This window comes from Lepisma saccharinum, chromosome 2 (assembly GCF_977018435.1).
Source record: "Lepisma saccharinum chromosome 2, izLepSacc3.1, whole genome shotgun sequence".
NCBI classification, from domain to species: Eukaryota; Metazoa; Arthropoda; class Insecta; order Zygentoma; family Lepismatidae; genus Lepisma; species Lepisma saccharinum.
This window is the reverse complement of record NC_139230.1, coordinates 81,594,132-81,611,172: the sequence shown is the minus strand read 5'-3', so window position 1 is coordinate 81,611,172 and position 17,041 is coordinate 81,594,132. Positions and strand designations below refer to the sequence as shown.

At 40.6% G+C, this 17,041-nt stretch overlaps 1 protein-coding gene across 1 annotated transcript in view; it reads left to right on the top strand.

The window, feature by feature from the left end:
- LOC145982752 (uncharacterized) overlaps nt 1-3,102 on the top strand; it is a 51,313-nt gene extending 48,211 nt beyond the window's left edge. Inside the window, exon 5 of the mRNA XM_083116121.1 lies at nt 2,985-3,102. Coding sequence (XP_082972247.1) covers nt 2,985-3,102 — 118 coding nt within the window. The remainder of the gene's footprint in view (nt 1-2,984) is intronic.
- Nucleotides 3,103-17,041: the final 13,939 nt, after the last annotated feature.

The following is a 17,041-nucleotide window of genomic DNA, read 5'->3' as shown; positions in this document are numbered from 1 at the left end:
GTTTCATACCAAATTATGTAAATTAAAATGCTAGTTACACCCTATATTTGCAAAGTAGTTTTACTTTCACTGGAAATAGAATTATTTATTTTTATCATGAACGGGGATTCCCTTGTTCCCTGCCTGTAAAAACTTGCATCTGCTCACAACGCTACAAGGCAAAGTTCATGGCGGTAGAGCTTTGGTTGAGAGTCGTGTCATGTGCAGCGATCAGATTTATGCAAGAAAGTGCTGGACTGAAATGCAAGAACAATTGAGTTCTTGATTGAGTGAAGATGTAATTATCGTTAAGGTAAGACCCACTTTTGTTCTTTCATGTTTCCATTTTATAACAATAATTTCTAAAATGTTTTCAACTCTATTTTCCTTTGCAAGTAGCAGTGGCAAGTGGCAGCAAAATATGAAATATTTGAAAGTTGTTGAAACGTTATTTAATGCGTTAACACTGTCGTTGAATAGATATTGCAAGCAGAATTTTTTTTTTATGCAGCCGACACAAGCGAAGAGGTAGGCCGTTTCGTTTACCCTGAAGAGATAACAAGAGGAGAGGGGCTTTGAGAGTACAATGCAAGAGAAGACTTTTTTGGGGTTTAGGACAAAGAGTGCTATGGGATTATTCCGGTTCAAGTCTGGCGGAACAGGCCAGTGTTGCCACATTGGATTGGCAGAAAAGAGCTAAATCACACCTAAAAATTGGGATTCTATTTTCTCAAGCAACTACAGGGTGGCGCACGAAATGATCCACCATTTTGTTGTTGAATAAATACTATATTATAAAGAATCTCTCAATGAAACATAAATGACACAAAGGTTACACTTTGGAAAAACGTACTATTGAAATACATGCTCAATATGGCCACTGTTTTGACTTTTAACCTCAGTCAAGCGAACACTAATATTTCCAATTACCCTACGGCACATGTTTTCCGTAATTTCACTGCAAGCCTGAACAATAAGTCTTCGCAGTTCCATTAAATCTTGAGGGTTTTCTCCGAAAATCTTGTCCTTAAAAAAAAAAACAAAGAAAATAATCACAGGGGTTGAGATCTGGGCTATATGCAGGTCAGGATTGTCCACCAGCGAAACAATCAGGAAATTGTTTGAAATTACACGAAGATTGAAAATGTCGTGCAAAAAATCCAGCACAATATTTGCTGTGTGTGGCCTTGCACCGTCTTGCATAAACCACTGCGCATTGAACAGTAAAGCTGTGGCAAGAAGGTGTGGAATAAAACTATTGCGGAGCATGGTCAAGTAACGTTCACTGTTTACTGTCTCCTCAAAGAAAAAGGGTCCGATTAGACCATGACTGGTGATAGCGGCCCAGACCATAACCTTCGGTGCATGGCTATTTTTTTTGTGAAGCACTTGTGGATTCTCAGCTGCCCAAAAGCACACATTTGGTTTGTTAACCTCACCATCCAAATGGAAGTGCGCCTCATCAGAAAACCACATGTACAGTGTTGCATTGTTACCCTCGGCCCAATTAGCGAAGGTCAATCTCTTCTGTTTCTGTTCATTTGTGAGTTTTTGCACCAAGGTAATCTTGTACGGATACATTTGGAGATCACTTTTAAAAATCCTTTGAACAGAACGTCTTGATATCCCAAGTTGTGTTGCTGCTTTTCTGGTCGATTTGCCAGGACTTCTCTGCACAGCGACGCGGACGGCTTCAAAATTCTCAGGCGAACGCACAGATTTACGACCATCACGCTTTGATTCCAGTACTGTTCCTTCCACTAGAAACTTTTCATGCAGTTTGTGTATCGTTTTACTTGGGGGGGGGGGCGCACCGAGTTTGGAAATGTGCACGAAAGCGCCTCTGAGTCCCCACAATGCTCTTTGTTTCAGCGAAAAATAGCACAGTTGCTGATTGCTGTTCCGTCGTAAGTCTTCCTTTGTCCGCCATGTTGTATACTCTAGCCCCCTGGGGACAGGTGTATGCACTACACTTCAGTTTTCATCACACGATATTTCCAATGACTACTGCAACTGCTGTTGGCACACATGACGTCATTCCTCATCTCAGATCTGAATAAAACAAAAAACAAATGGTGGGTCATATCGTGCGCCACCCTGTACATTTATTATATATAACCTGTTTATATGTTACATAGTAACCTGTCGTGTTGCCATAATAGAAGGGTCCCAAACAAGGATCCTATGTATCCTATTATCACGTAAAAGTGTCTACTCACACGAGGGGCAGAACAAACTACAATACGAAGTATAATAATTCCCTTTATTACATTATTACATTACATACTGAATTTGCATTATCATATAATTTAGACAATTATCAACTATAAGCAACAATCATACACAAATATACAGCTATTCAATACATGTAATAAGGGGGGAACCCCCGAAGTAAGCCCGGCTCCTCCCGCCTACATTCGAGGGTATGGTCTTATTGTCCTGGTTCCTAAAAATATACCAGGACGTCAGTTGCTCCGAATTTGACGGTTCCCCCGACTTTATTTCCTCTATTTATTACTATTTGCATTTTAAAGTAGGTATAATAATAATAAATTGCAATGTTATACAGGGAATATATACATGATATAATTGATGTATACAATACTTTATGTGATATTATTTCTGTTCTGGAATCCAGAACAGATGACATGACATTACATTACATAACAATATTAATAATATTATTTTAACAACATCATGAAGAACATCCTCAATAACAATTTCGATAACGTTTCCCTGGCAGTGAGACAAGCATGCATAATATTGGAGTCGCAGAAGATTCCGTTCCGGCATTCCAGAGCGGTTTGATGTACAAGATTATTTTCCTCATCAAACCCACAGAGCCCAACTCACAAGTCCAGAACCCCAGTCTGGCATACCAGAGCAGGGAGCCCAAAGAAAGGCCGCATCCTGCGCCCACACTGATTGCTATTCATTAATTAGAAAGAAGAGATAAAATTAAAATTTTGGAGTGTGATATTTGTATTTGTATTTGAATTCTTTAGGGTCGTTACCGCCGCATGCACAACTGCTGATCTGGCACACGTCCATGCAAGAGTGCAGCGCCTGCATTCCAGGGAGGGGACAAGGGATCACGACAGACAAGGAGCAATGTCCGTGTGAAGAACGATGCTTTATTGTCGTTGCTTCTCTACATTATAAAATGGCATCCTATCACGCCCGTCTCACTACCAGGGGTCATAACTTTTTGTTTTATTACATTATTATTTAATTATTTAATCAATGTAACGGGAGTGATTAATGTTTATGAAACTAAAAATATCCCTTTATTACCTTCACCTGTTAAAATTATATATGTTTAAAGTACAAGAAATATAAACATTAATATATTACATAAGAAAAATAGAATATGTTTAACCATGCTAGGCGTACAAGTTGTGTAAGTTAATTGAACGCAATGAACATACATATATTAGATGTTGTTAAATTATAATCTTAAACTGTAATTCTAATCCCAGTGCCGAGCTCAACTCCCAGGGAGTCCACTGGCTTCCAGCGGTGATTCATTTATTTGATCTAATTTGATCAGATAAGCTTTCTTAAGTAAATTAAAAATCTCCAGAAGGGAAGCTCCCGGGATGTCAGTTTCTTGTTTTGGGATTTTTTTTTTTATTATTATTTTTTTTTTAATTAATTTTTTAAATTTGTTTCTTTAGCATTTTTTGGTCCTCCCTGGGGATCGAGCTGAGATCATTTACTTAACACTGCTGTTCCTCCCAACGCCGTTCCATCCGTCTCATGTTCTTCCTGTGTCGCTCCCCAGGCGTGCAGGGTGGGTGGATTCTTCTTCTCTCGGCCGCCTCCTTCGTCCAGCGGCGACATCGCAGCAGCGACGCCCCGACGCACCCTCCGGCGACTCCTCTTCGGGGAGGGGCTCGGGAGGGGGCGCAGGGATTCCTCTCCTCGGATTCCTTCTTGGTGTTTCGGCGGGGGCTGGGCGGGGCAGGGGGGCAAAAGGTCGCCGGCGATTATCTCGCATGAATATCTTCAGCTCCGCATCGGACACCGTGTCTGCCAGAGCATTTAGTTTATCAAAATGTGGACTCCTTAGCAGATTGTAGACGTCCGTGTGGGGAAGTTCCCGCCTCGCTGCGATGATAATTTCGTCCGAAGCTTGGCAGAAAAATACCTTGTGCTCTGGGGTGTCGATTTCCGTCGTGCAGGACCTGCAGAGATCGTTGTCTCGTCTCTCCGTTTTTAAAAGATGGGTGCCGTATGGGCCGTGGCCCGTGAGAAAATGGATCAAGCCCCTTGAGAACCCCTTGTTTTTATGCACCAAAGGCTCGTTCGTGTTCGGCATGAACTGGTAGAGTCTCCTACCCTTCTCGGAAGAGCTCCATTCCCTCTGCCAATCCTCTCTCACTCTATGCTTTATGTCACGGAATGTTGGGTAGAAGTTTGCTAGCATCTCGGTTATCTTTCTTTCGTTGCCCTTCCTGAAAAAGTAGGAAAGGGCCCGGAGCTTTATAATGTAATCCAACGGCAAGGTGCCCGTTACTGTGAGCAAGGCTTCGGTAGATGTTGTTCTGAACGCCCCGGTTAGCCTGAGCAGAACCTTTCTCTGCGACGATCTGAGTCTATGCACGTATGTTGATTTCCCCAGGGATGTCGATGCCCACGCAGATGCACCATACGATACTATCGAGTCATAAATGGAGACCAAGTACGTTTTCCAGGTTGAGGGTGGCAGATGGAATTTGTTGGAGGCTATCGTGGCCACCTTGTTCATTATTAGTTCTGCTTTAGAGGTAATGGTTTCGATGTGCCTCTTGAAAAGCAGCCCCTCGTAGAGAGTGACTCCGAGATATTTTACTTCCTTCACTCTTTTGATGGAATTATTATTTATTTTAATTGTAGGGTTTCTGTTAAAACTTAATTTTCCTTTTAGTAAAACATAGTTGGTTTTATTCGCAGAAAGATCCAATTTGGCTTTGTTACACCATTGCGTCAATCTATTAAGAGCAGTAGAAGTGCGTGATTCAATCTCCCGTCTGGAATTTCCAGTTATCACCAGCAATAAGTCATCTGCATACGCAATACACTTGTGTACTACCTGTAGGCCCTTCATGACTTGGAGACATGGTTCGAAATTAGCATTCCACAAGTGTGGACCGAGGACCGATCCCTGTGGGCACCCTTTAGATATAAGTTTGTTGATTTTTCCTTCTGGAAGAGATAAAAACACTCTCCTGTCGGTGAGGTAGTCAAGTAAGATAGTGTACAGTGTCCCAGGACAGTCCAAGTTCCGCAAAGTTTGGAAGAGGTGGGGCCACCAGAGGTTGTCGAAGGCCCCCGATATATCCGCCAGCACCGCCACTGCATATTTCTCATCAACCAAGCCAATCGTGTTTAATAGATTGTTTATAGCGTCTTCGGTAGATCTGCCTTTCGTGAAGCCGAATTGAATGTCTGAGCTGTTTGTTAAAGCTGTGAATTCCAAAAGTCTTTTAGTCAGTAATTTTTCGAATATTATTCCCAATATGTTGATAAGACAGATCGGTCTGTACGACTTGGGGTGCGTTTCCTCTTTTTTCCCGTCTTTTTTAATAATAATAAGTTCAGATTCCTTCCAAATTTTCGGAAATTCCTTAACAATGAGACATTGATTGTACAGAGACGTTAGGAAAGGGGCGATTGCCGGGATTGCCATTTTAATGATTTCGGCAGGAATTTTGTCTGGACCAGGCGATTTTTTGCTTCTTGTGGCCATGATTGCAGTTATGACCTCCTCCACGCTGAAGGGAAGAAGGGGTCTGTTGTTGTTTTTTTCTTTATAATTACTTCTGATGTATTTATGGGTGTCGTTATCTTCATTTACGTTATCATCGGGAAGTAGAGTGTTAAGTAGCAATTCCGCTGTGTCTTGCAGGTCCTTGGTGTAGGTGCCGTCCTCTTTCTGCAGAGTTGTAAAACCAGTTCCAATCTTTATCTTGTCCATTGCAACCCTATAGGGGAGTCCCCGTTTGTCATTTTTTAATTTTGATTCGACAAAGCGTTTCCAGCTATTGGTTTTAAAGTTCTTCAGCTCGGTTTCGTATCTGCTCTTGGCCCTCCTGTAGAGATCTAAGTTTATTACCCTCAGAGCGTGTATTCGCGTCCTCTGGTACAGCTTACGCGCTTTCTTCATGACTTGCTTTAGGTTTTTAAGTTTTTTGGGCCAGAGCTTACCAGATTGTCTCCCGCTGGACGATAATTTCGGGGTTGATTGATCTTTTGCATTTTTTAGTTCTTCTGTCACGTATTTTGCCCATTCATGCACGGTCTTTGTAAAGTCCACCTGCGGTGGGAGATTTATTGCTTGCATAAGAAGCCTATGATTAGTTTTTCTCCAGTCGTACGTATTTTCGGCATTGCTTGTGGGTTCGTTGATGTCGGTTAATAAACAGAAGGTGATTATGTTATGGTCACTCGTGGTTTCCATGTCGAAGACCTTCCACTCTCGCACTTTTCCTGAGAGTTTGTTGTTTGATAAAGTGACGTCTATGTTGCTGGACGCCCCCGCTCTTCCCCTGTACGTTGGCGGATTTCCAGGAGCATTTTCGACAAAGAGGTTGTGGCTCGCAATAAAATCTTCCATCAACTCTCCGTTAGGATCCGTTGTGTCGCCGTGCCACCAAGGGGAGGAAGAGTTCGCATCCGCAGTTATCAGTAATTTGTGGTTGTTGTAGGCATCGCATGCTTCCCCAATCTTGTCAAGAAAAATTTTGAGGTTAGTGCTGAATTGACAATAACTATTTATAAGGATGAACGTAAAGTTTTCTAGGGAGAGTTGTACACAATTAATGTGCGAGTTCGAAAATTGAGCGATTTTGGTTGGAATGATGTTCTTGTTCATTAAAATTACAGCAGCTTGTGGTTTCTCGCTGTCATGTAACACTTTTATTCCTGACGGTACGTATGGTATTTTACTATTAATAGTATACGGTTCTTGAATGGACAGAATATCAATTTTATTTATATTTGCGAATTCAAATATTTCCTGGGTAGCTAGTTTTGCACCATTGAGGTTGGCCTGTAAGACTGTTATTTGGCCGTTCATGGATGCCTGACGATCTGGTAACATTGAGGCCATTCTTTATGGTGGATAAACGCGACTCTTCCGTACGCCCTTGCGAAGTCAGCATAAATGTCTTCCAGCTCGAAGGGCACTTCCCTTCATGAGAAAACCTTCTCAAGGAGTTCAAAGAGTTCATTCTCCGTAATTGGTATGTTGTTCGACGCTAGAGTTATTTTGTCTATTGCCTCCGGGTATGGAAAAGCAATGTTTCTGCCGTTCTTATGTTTATATCTGATTATTAGTCTCAGTGCGGTTGCCAGGTTATCTTTCTGTTCCAGCCGACTGAGGCGTAAAGACGTTTCGAAATCTTTATATATTGTATCTGGGTTTATGTTATTGAAAGTGACTTCCGGTGTAGGTGGGTTTAGGAGTGTCGGTTTGCAAAAATTAGGGTATTTACTGGAAGGTTGGAACTCAGGAGCGTTGGGGTTGAGGTTCTTTTCTGAAGTAGAGGTTGTGTTTACAAGGTTTGTTCGCGGAAGTTCTGAGGGGGTGGGCTCCAGGTGCAGTTGCGCAAGGATGTTTGTTGGCGAGGGAGGGGAGGGAGTAGTCCTTTTGAGTTTAAGAGAATAGTAGATAGTGTGAGGTCTCTCGGGTGATTCCGATGGGGAATCGGGTGGGGTCATAGGCAGAGTTAAAAGATTGTTTGTATTAGGTTCATGGACTGGTGAGGCACAAACTGGTGATGGCGGGGTGGATGAGGAAAGTGGAGAATAACTGTGTGGCATTTCCGAGTAGGATGACTCCAGGGAGCCATATGGGGGGTTAAGTGTGGGGAAAATGCAAGGCAATGCGGTGAAAACGCTCATGGGTAGTCCGGGAATGTTTCGACTAATTATTTGGTAAGGTAGTCTCGCTGGAGGGGTGGATTGATTGTTGGTTAGGTAAAAATTTGATAATGGATTGTTATTGCAGTGAGTATTGCAATGTTCTGAGTTAAGTTTTGTCGATTTTAGCAGGTTAATAATTAGATCGTCAATCGGTTTCTCTTCTTTAGTAGCTAAGATTAGTTTCCATTCTCTTATCTTTCTTTCTCTGTATGCTGCCGCCCTTGCTGCATCGCAGCGAACGCGGCAGGGTGTTTTCCTGTTCTTGGCCCTGGATGACTGTTTGGAGTTTGTCTTATGGTCCATAATCGGTTCTTTCAATTAGTCTTTGTAAATGAATGTTATATGTGGGGCAGTCTTTGCCGTCACATTCTTTTTTCCTTCTGAGGCAGGGTATACACTTCTTTGGTTCTTCGATCCTGGGGCACTTATTTCTGGTATGCCCCTCGCAAGCACAGTGAGTGCAGATTTCGTTGTCCTTGCAGTTTTTGCTTACGTGTCCTAAATTTCCACATTTATGGCAGTTTGACACGGCAATGTAGTCTTTTATAGACAATGACTGGAAGGATATGAAAACCTGGCCTGTTTTTAGTAGGATCTTTCTTAAGTCAGGGGTAGCTTCGAATACGCAATGACAATTTGCCCTGTTGCGTGGTCCTGTTTTAAATCTGAGATTAAACTTTTTGATGTAGTCCTCCCATGATATATGATTCTCTAAATTCAACAAGAAAATCTCCTCATAAAGCTCCGTTTCGGATTTATTTGAAGGGACATCGTAGACAATGAGAAGCGGATTTCTCTTTTTAGGAAATTCGGCCCTGATCTTGAGTTTGGCAAGTTCGCGATGATTTATTATCTTCTCTGCCTCTTCTCTGGTCTCCGTTTCCACTATAAGCATTTTGTTAGTCGTCCGCATTTGCTTTATTTTAATACCATCCCTGGGGGGGTTATATTAAAATACGAAGTATTCACACTGAATGAGAGAGGTCACCTTTACCTTTGTTTTTTCTTTAACGCTTCCGCCCCGTACTAGTCATCCTAACAGGTTACGAAGCCAGGTGACATAATTGTGGGCATGTCAATGTTTCTTGATCTTTAATTCATTCTCCATACATTCTCATGGTCACGATTAACAGATCAGAACAAATGAGACGAGAATATAAAAAATTTAAATTATGTATATTAACTTGGTGTCAGAAATTCATTTATCTGGAAAGCCAAGACTGGAATTAACTACAACCATTCCTGTGGTTAGACAACAGATAACAATGGTGTTTTCCTCGGTGCGAGGAAGTCTTGCTCCAAAAAAACTAAATTGGCAACATTAGTTCGTACCAAACTGACAGTCGCTGAAAGTGCGGAATTCTGTTGTCTGCTCACGGCACAAACATCATACTGACCCGAAAATTATATGGTTCTACTTTCCCTTTTCACCTCAATTGCAAAATAAATAAATAAATTTGAAAAAAAAAAGTGATGAAGAATTGACAACAGGGCTCGGCCACTATTAGTTCGATTTTCGAGATGTCTCATGATTGCTAGTTCTTTCTGGAGGTGTGTGCATAAATCACTCAGGGGTTGGGAAAATACAAACAAAAAACAATGAAATGAACAAAAATCTAGATCGATGACATCTGGTGGGTGGGAAGGGATAACGTCTAACAGACATAATTATCGTACTGATCGCCGGTAACAACGCTTTTGGAAATGTCCCCAACTGACAAGTAAAGAAGCGGCCTGGAGAGACATTGAACCACTCTCCATGACATGAGATCCCCCTTTATTTTTTACAGATTCAAGCAACTATTGGAAATTTTTGCACTTTTGTGCCTACCCTGCTAGCAACTCTATGCTTCGCCACTGGTTACGTAATGTGTATACGGTTAGAAACCTAGTTTTAGCATTTTGAATAGTTAGTATGAACCTTCACCTCTTTTACCCCTTGGTAATGGACCCTGAATATCTATGAACAAAACAATATCCCTACCTTTCATACTGTACATTAACAGTGTTTGTCTAGGTGGGTGTGTGTTATCTTTAGTACTTTGACATGTAATGCAGTCTGCAATATAAGATCTGACATCTTTCTTCATATTTCTCCAATTATACAGTTTTAAAATCCTCCTCATCATTTTATCTACCCCAAAATGTCCTAAATTGTCATGGTAAGCTCTAAGAACTACTGGTACAAATGATTCTGGTATGCAGAGCTTCCATACATTCAAAAAATGATAATCCCTAGTGACTAACAAGTTATTTGGCAAAATTTTGTAAAACTTAAACCAATTTCTAGACCTGTTTGAATTTCCTGTGTGTGTACCATCCAAAAACTGTATGATAGGGAGAAGTATGAGGTCCTTCCGTTGCTCCGCAGCTACAAAGTCAATGGAAAAGTCGAGTATGTCATTACGGAACGGTTCACTTGTGGCATTTATATGTAAGTTTTCAGTTTCTTTATTTTCAAAAGTTCTGCTCAACAGATCTGCAAGACCATTTTCTTTGCCTTTGCAGTAATGCACTTCAAACTGGTAGGCTTGCAACTGTAAAAACCACCTGGTTAGCCGAGCATTCCAGTTTTTTGAGCAGTTTAGCTACTGCAAAGCATGGTGGTCACAAATGACTGTAAATTTAGTACCAGCTACATATTGTCTAAATTTAGAAATGCAAAAGATTATACTCAAACACTCTAGTTCCGTAATGGTGTACTTTTCTTCATATGGTCTCAATGTTCTACTTACATAATAGATGACACGAGGCTCCCCGTTATCAATTTGAAATAGATATCCCCCTATGCCAATTTAACTCGCATCTGTCTGAATGAAAAATTCATTTTGCATGTCAGGATGATATAATGTACGTATCATCTCTGGCTATGGCATCCTTCATAGATAAGAAACATTTTTCTTCTTTTCTACCCCACTCCCACTTTTTGTCTTTCTTAAGCAAGTCAGTTAGTGGTTTACAAATTTCTGAATAACTGGGAATAAATTTTCTTAACGAACCAAAAGCACCTAAAATTTTCTGTGATTGTTTTCTAGTTCTAGGCCTAGGAAGTTCAACTATTGACTATATCCAATACTGATTTATGTGAATTCCTTTCTGGTCAATTGTATGGCCTAAATAGTTTATTTTTTCTTTGCAATAGAATCTTTTCTTCAGTTTGATGGTCATGTTAGCTGCTCTAATCTTTGAAAATACTTCTCTCGAGAGCTCTATGTGTTCTTCAAAAGTTTCTGTCCTTATACATAAATCATTACCTTATCTGAAAGTGTATCCCCCAGTGTTCTATTCATAGCTTCAGTAAAAGCCCTGCACTCCATTTGAAGAACCAAAGACTAACCTTTTATACTAGTTTGCCATCAAAACTGAATGCTGTAAGCGGTTTAGACTCTTCTGTAATTAAAATCTGGTAAAAACCTGAAAACATGTCTATGGTAGTTACGTATTTCTTGCTTTGAAAACCTTGCAAAGCCTTATCTATCCTAATAGGTTTTGTTTGAATTAATTTGTGGTGCAAGTTGACATTACGCATGTCAGTGCAAATGCGTAGCGACCCATGAAAGGTTTTTGTACTATAATATTCCTCATTATCTTCAAAATCCTCATAAAAATTTAAATCAACCCTACAAATTTCATATTTATTGTCATCATTCACCAATTGCTTTATTTGTGTTTCCCAGTCATCGGTATCAATTGAGCTTCCCCCTTGCCTACCTTCTGTAAGAGGGGAGCCTAAGCATTTAAAGAACTTGTCGGTTGGTTACTAGTTCTGAATGGAGGGCTATTTGGGTTTAAGATGGGGCTTTGTTCGGGTGTTCAGGTTCGATCCGTAGCCACCACTTGTGCATAAGTGGGATCCTGACCCTGGCTAGCCTGATAGTTGCTTCTTCGTATCGGGGAGTTCCCCTCCCATTATGGTAGTTGAAATTACTACCTCCCCTGTTGTGATTATCGGAGTAGGAGTTTGACCTGCCCCTGTATGAATTGTTTCTTCACGGGTTGTTATTCCAATTGCTGCCCAGACAGAAGTTATTTTCAGACCTTTGTGGGGGACTGGGTTCAAATCTATGTCTTTGTACCCTGACCTGCCTGGCCTGAAAGTTATCTTGACTGTTTTGGGGGTATCGGGGTTGGAACCTCCTTTGGTCCTCCCTTTGGCTAGATTGTGACACAATATCTAGCCTGGCCACAATTTCTGCTGTCATCTCTAGGCTAATGTAGGAGTGGATTAACAGAGATTCCTTTACTTTGTTGGGGAGCTGATTTGCAATAATGACAGTCTTTTGTTGGTCTGTCATGTTATTAAGCAAGTTGACTTGCTGCCAAAAATACGAGAGCATGGAGCCCCTGCTATGGTCAGTGTACCTGCTGTTCATCACCTTAGCTAGGTATGTAGACTTCCACGTATCTGATTGATATGTGGACAGAAACAGTGCCTTGAAACCGGAATATGTATCGAAATTCTGCTTCACTTGCAAATCCCAGTTCTTTGCTACTCCAATTAACAACTTCGGCAGGTAGGATAGAATATCCTCCTGCACACCTAGCAAGCAAAAAGACTCTCCAATATCTGCAAGAATCTGAGAGTCTAGGTACTTGGGCCTCGCAGCACTGAATTTGGGGAGTTTTTCAAGGTCCCCAAACCTGATGGTAGTCCTCTTTCTGTGCTTTGACTTATGCTCTACCCCGGAGTCACTGTCAGAGTCCGAGGAAGCATAAGGGGTGCTGTGGGATTGAACCTTAGGCTTCACTGCCTGTTTTTCCTTTTCTAAAGGGTGATCCATAAAGAACGCCGGATTTGAAGTTGCTATAAATGAAATTTATTTTTCGAAAAAAAGCACAAAACACATACCATTCTCTTCAGGAGATATTAAGGTTTGAACATGGAAAACAATATCAGGCATGTGACCCCCCGTACTAGCCCTACACGCAATCACTCGGTCCATGAAATTCACCATGAGCCGATCACACATTTCCCCATCAAGTGTGTTGAGGACACGTCGAATTTCTTGCCTAAGTTCCAACAAATTTCGGGGTTTGTTCTGGTAAACTTGTGACTTGGTGTACCCCCCCACAAGAAAAAGTCACATGGTGTCAAGTCACAAGATCGAGGTGGGAAGGTTTGGTCTCCTCGCAACGAGATTACTCTGTCCGGGAACTTCTCACGCAGCAGATTGATTGTTTCTTCTGAAGTGTGGCAAGTTGCGCCGTCTTGTTGGAACCATACATTTTCGATGTTCATTTTATCCAAACGAGGCCAAAGAAAATCAATTAGCATTGCACGGTAACGAATTCCATTCACTGTCAGAGCATTTCCTTCTTCGTCTTCAAAAAAGTAAGGAGCGACCAAACCCCCACTCCAAATCCCACACCAAACCGTAACTCTCTGAGGATGCATTTCCTTTTCCTGAATCACTCTTGGGTTCTCAGATCCCCATATTCGGCAATTCTGCTTGTTTACGAACCCGTTTAAATGAAAATGAGCTTCATCGCTGAAAATTATGCGCTTTGCGAAACCCTCGTTCTCTCGTTCCCTTTCAAGGATCCAGTCAACAAATTGCCGTCGTTTTCCATGATCCGCTGGTTTCAGTTCCTGCGTTAACTGCACTTTGTACGCGTGCAAGTGCAGATCTTTCGTCAAGATTCTTTGCATTGTTGTTGGCGCCATATGCAGTTCTTGAGCACGACGGCGATACGATTTTGCAGGACTCGCAGAAACAGAATCACGCACAACAGCAACGTTTGCTTCACTCCGGCGACTTCGAGGGCGTCCAGGGTTTTTGATGTCTTTTGTTGATCCAGTTTCTTCAATTTCTTCATCTACCTACAAACAGTTGATTCGTTCGGTGCATGAAGATGACCAAGTATCGTACGGAGTTTCCGAACAGTCACCGCGAAACTTTCACCATTCTTGTAGTGCGTTTTGACAATCAAAACTCGCTGTTTCTTAATGTACTTTTCCATGGCGTTAGCAACACACACAAACAGTAGAACAACTGAAACGCTTCTCAACACAAAACCTCAATGATAACTGATAACAACAATCGCACCAACAATGCTGCCAACCAAACAAAGAAAATATGGCGTCCTTTTCAAATCCGGCGTTCATTATGGATCACCCTTTAGTATTAGCTGGCTAATCTCCCCATGTTTGCTTTCATATTTTTTCTCAAGTTCTTTAATAGCCTGTTCTAACTTGGCAATTTCTCCACTATTATCTTTCTTTTTCCCTTCACATTTTTCGACAGGTTCTCAATTCTATCTAATCTGCTCTGTAATTTATTCAGTATTTTAGAATTTCCCTTTTCTAGCTCACCCAACCTAGCATTCACTTTATCACTCTCTTCCTTATTAAGCTCCTCAATACCAGTTACCCTGTGTTTAATAACTTCAAGCTCTTTTTTACTTCTTGTTTCAAAGCCAGTCTTATAAGTATTGAACTCATGTTCCCTGGCATCCCTTAATGAATTCATGTAGCTAACAGCCTCCCTATTAAGTCTACCCTCTGCCTGTTGTACCTCCCTAACAATTAACTCTCTATTTTCCCCCTCTGACTTCTCTACTCTCTTCTCTAACTGGTCTAATTTCCCTCTTGTTACATCACATTTCTTTATTTGTGCCTCTATTCTAGAATTCAATTCCTCCCTGGTATCTTTCGTTTCCTTGCTTAATGAGTCTAACTTTTCACTATTAGCTTCTATCTTTTCATTTAAGTCTGTTCTTAATAACAATATTGCCTTCACCATTTCATTCATGGAGTCCCTGAGCACTTCTAATGATATTGCCATTTTTCTGGTTATGGGCATTCAAAATTTTACAAAAGGAAAAAATAAATTAGTGATTGTTGTAAGGTTTACCCGGAGGTTAGTTCACTCGCATTGCATGCAAAAAAGAACTATTGTAGTGTCCTGATTTCTTTTAATTTAGAAAGATTTAGGGCAAATTTAGAATATTTTAGAATTTTAGAAACGGTACATTACAAATGACAACTTGGCTCGTCAACAAGTCCCAGTTCGGGAAAGCCATTTATAATAATAAAATAGGTAGGTTCGAGTCTTAATTTGGCATGGGATGTTAGTTAATCTATAGTACATCAAGAAAATACACGATACAAATTCATGGCATGTGTACAATATCAAATAAGTGTATTTTATGTTTTGTTAACGGCCAGTAATTCGGCCAGCGGAGAAGGCCATTCAAGTCCTTATTCGCTGGTCTTTATTCACGAGTCAAGTTCAGTAATCAAAATTATTGCTATGATTTACAAGAAATTAGGACACTGAGACATATGAAAAGAAATTATTTAAAGAACTGTCCAAATACTTACATCGTCTCATCACACTACATACATTACCATAACGGCTGACTGTCAGTGGCGTATGCTGGTTTTAACTAGTGGGTAATCTCAGACACTTGATTCATTCACCCACTCCTGAAGTCTCCCTGCAAATTTACCTCAACATTCATACAGGATTTACGAATGTATGTGTGAAAAATGTTACCTTATTGTTGCGACCACTGTCGAATAATTGTTGTGATTGCAGTTGCAGTTAATCTACGTTTAGAATTTCAAACAATAAAACAAGATAATATAATAAATCTATAAGAAAAAACCTGTAACAAAGAATATGAAAGGAATTCGGTAGTGAAATAAAAACCCTCAATATTAATTGAAGTGTAAAATTCAAGTTACCCCAGTACTCAGTTACTCGTGCATTCCTGATTTTTGTTTTTATACACGGAAGTTTGAGTTCAAGACCTGTGGTACAAGAGATTATACTGGCCTACCTACATTAACTATTTGCAATTTCTCCGGAAAAGATCCCGTTCCAAATATTTTCACACGAAAATATTATATTATATCCATTGCCTTTAACTTTAAACTAGCACGAATACTAAACCACTAACAGCTAAACAAATATTAAATTCTCGAATCGCTACAACACGCATTCAATTCCCTGCGCCAATCTTCTACTGTGGTTCCTTACTGCTTGACACAGACTTCATATTCCCTGCGATGCGCGAGGTTCTATAAGTTGGAATCATTGCGTTTTTTGTTTATATATTTTACATTCAAACATCTTTTATCATTATGATCATTGTAATCTAGAGAGGGGGAGAAGGAACTTAAATTACCTAATATATGTGTACGTATATACATAATTTATTTCTGATAGCTTTCCCTTTTAAAAAAATATTCATTTCTGTGAAAGAAATACTCTCACGGGTTTTGAAGGATACAAAGAAAGTAATCACGCATTTTAAAATACAAAAATGAATAAAAGTAAGCATATAGTTTAATTACTTCATTAATCGATTTATTAAATTGTTATTTGACGTCGCTTTTCTGCCACTTTTGGCTAATCACTACGAGTGATGATATGAAATTGATGAAGGGACATTTACAAAGAGCACCCATGCCCAGCCCGGTATTCGAACCCTGGAGCTCTGACGTCGTAGGGAGCTGTGGCAACCACTCCGCCACACAGGTCGGTGTAATTTCTTGAATTTCTAGTTCAAATTTTAATTTATTTAATTACCGTCATCTTCAATATTAAAGCTTTTTTTTTCATATGACAATATCTGTTGAAATAGCAGATATCAGGAAGACAGAAGCAAATGTAAAATGAGAATTAACATAGAATTGGTTCGCAAATGTTTCTCGCGCACTTTCAGATGTATTTTCTCTACTTTCCTTTTCAGTACGTAATTTGCGAACGCAGAATTCTGTTTCCTGAGAAATTTTCCTGTCGTAAACAACACAGCTCCTAGGATACAAAGGCCATCGGGGAAGAATGGCAGAAGAGGGTGCCAGCCGAGGGAACGGCAAAGGCTCTGGGGTGGAGAGTGCGACCGATGGACTCTCTCCAGAAGGAGCTTACCCTTGTCACGGAATAACGGCGCCTGAGAAGCAGTGTTTCCTTCCCCTCCCGTCAAGGGATTTAAAGGGAGCCGGTGGAATCTCACCCTGACGTCACCAGATTCCACCAGCTGGAGAAAGTGGCTGAAAGCCTCTCGGACATTCAGCGGCAAACGTTTGAAAAACATTCGCGCGCTGGAAGTAAAGAAATATGCGAATCAAAATTTGGTTCGGAAGAATATTGCGAAGAAATAAAAAACAACTTTTTTTTAAAATTATAGTCGGGTCATCTCCGAT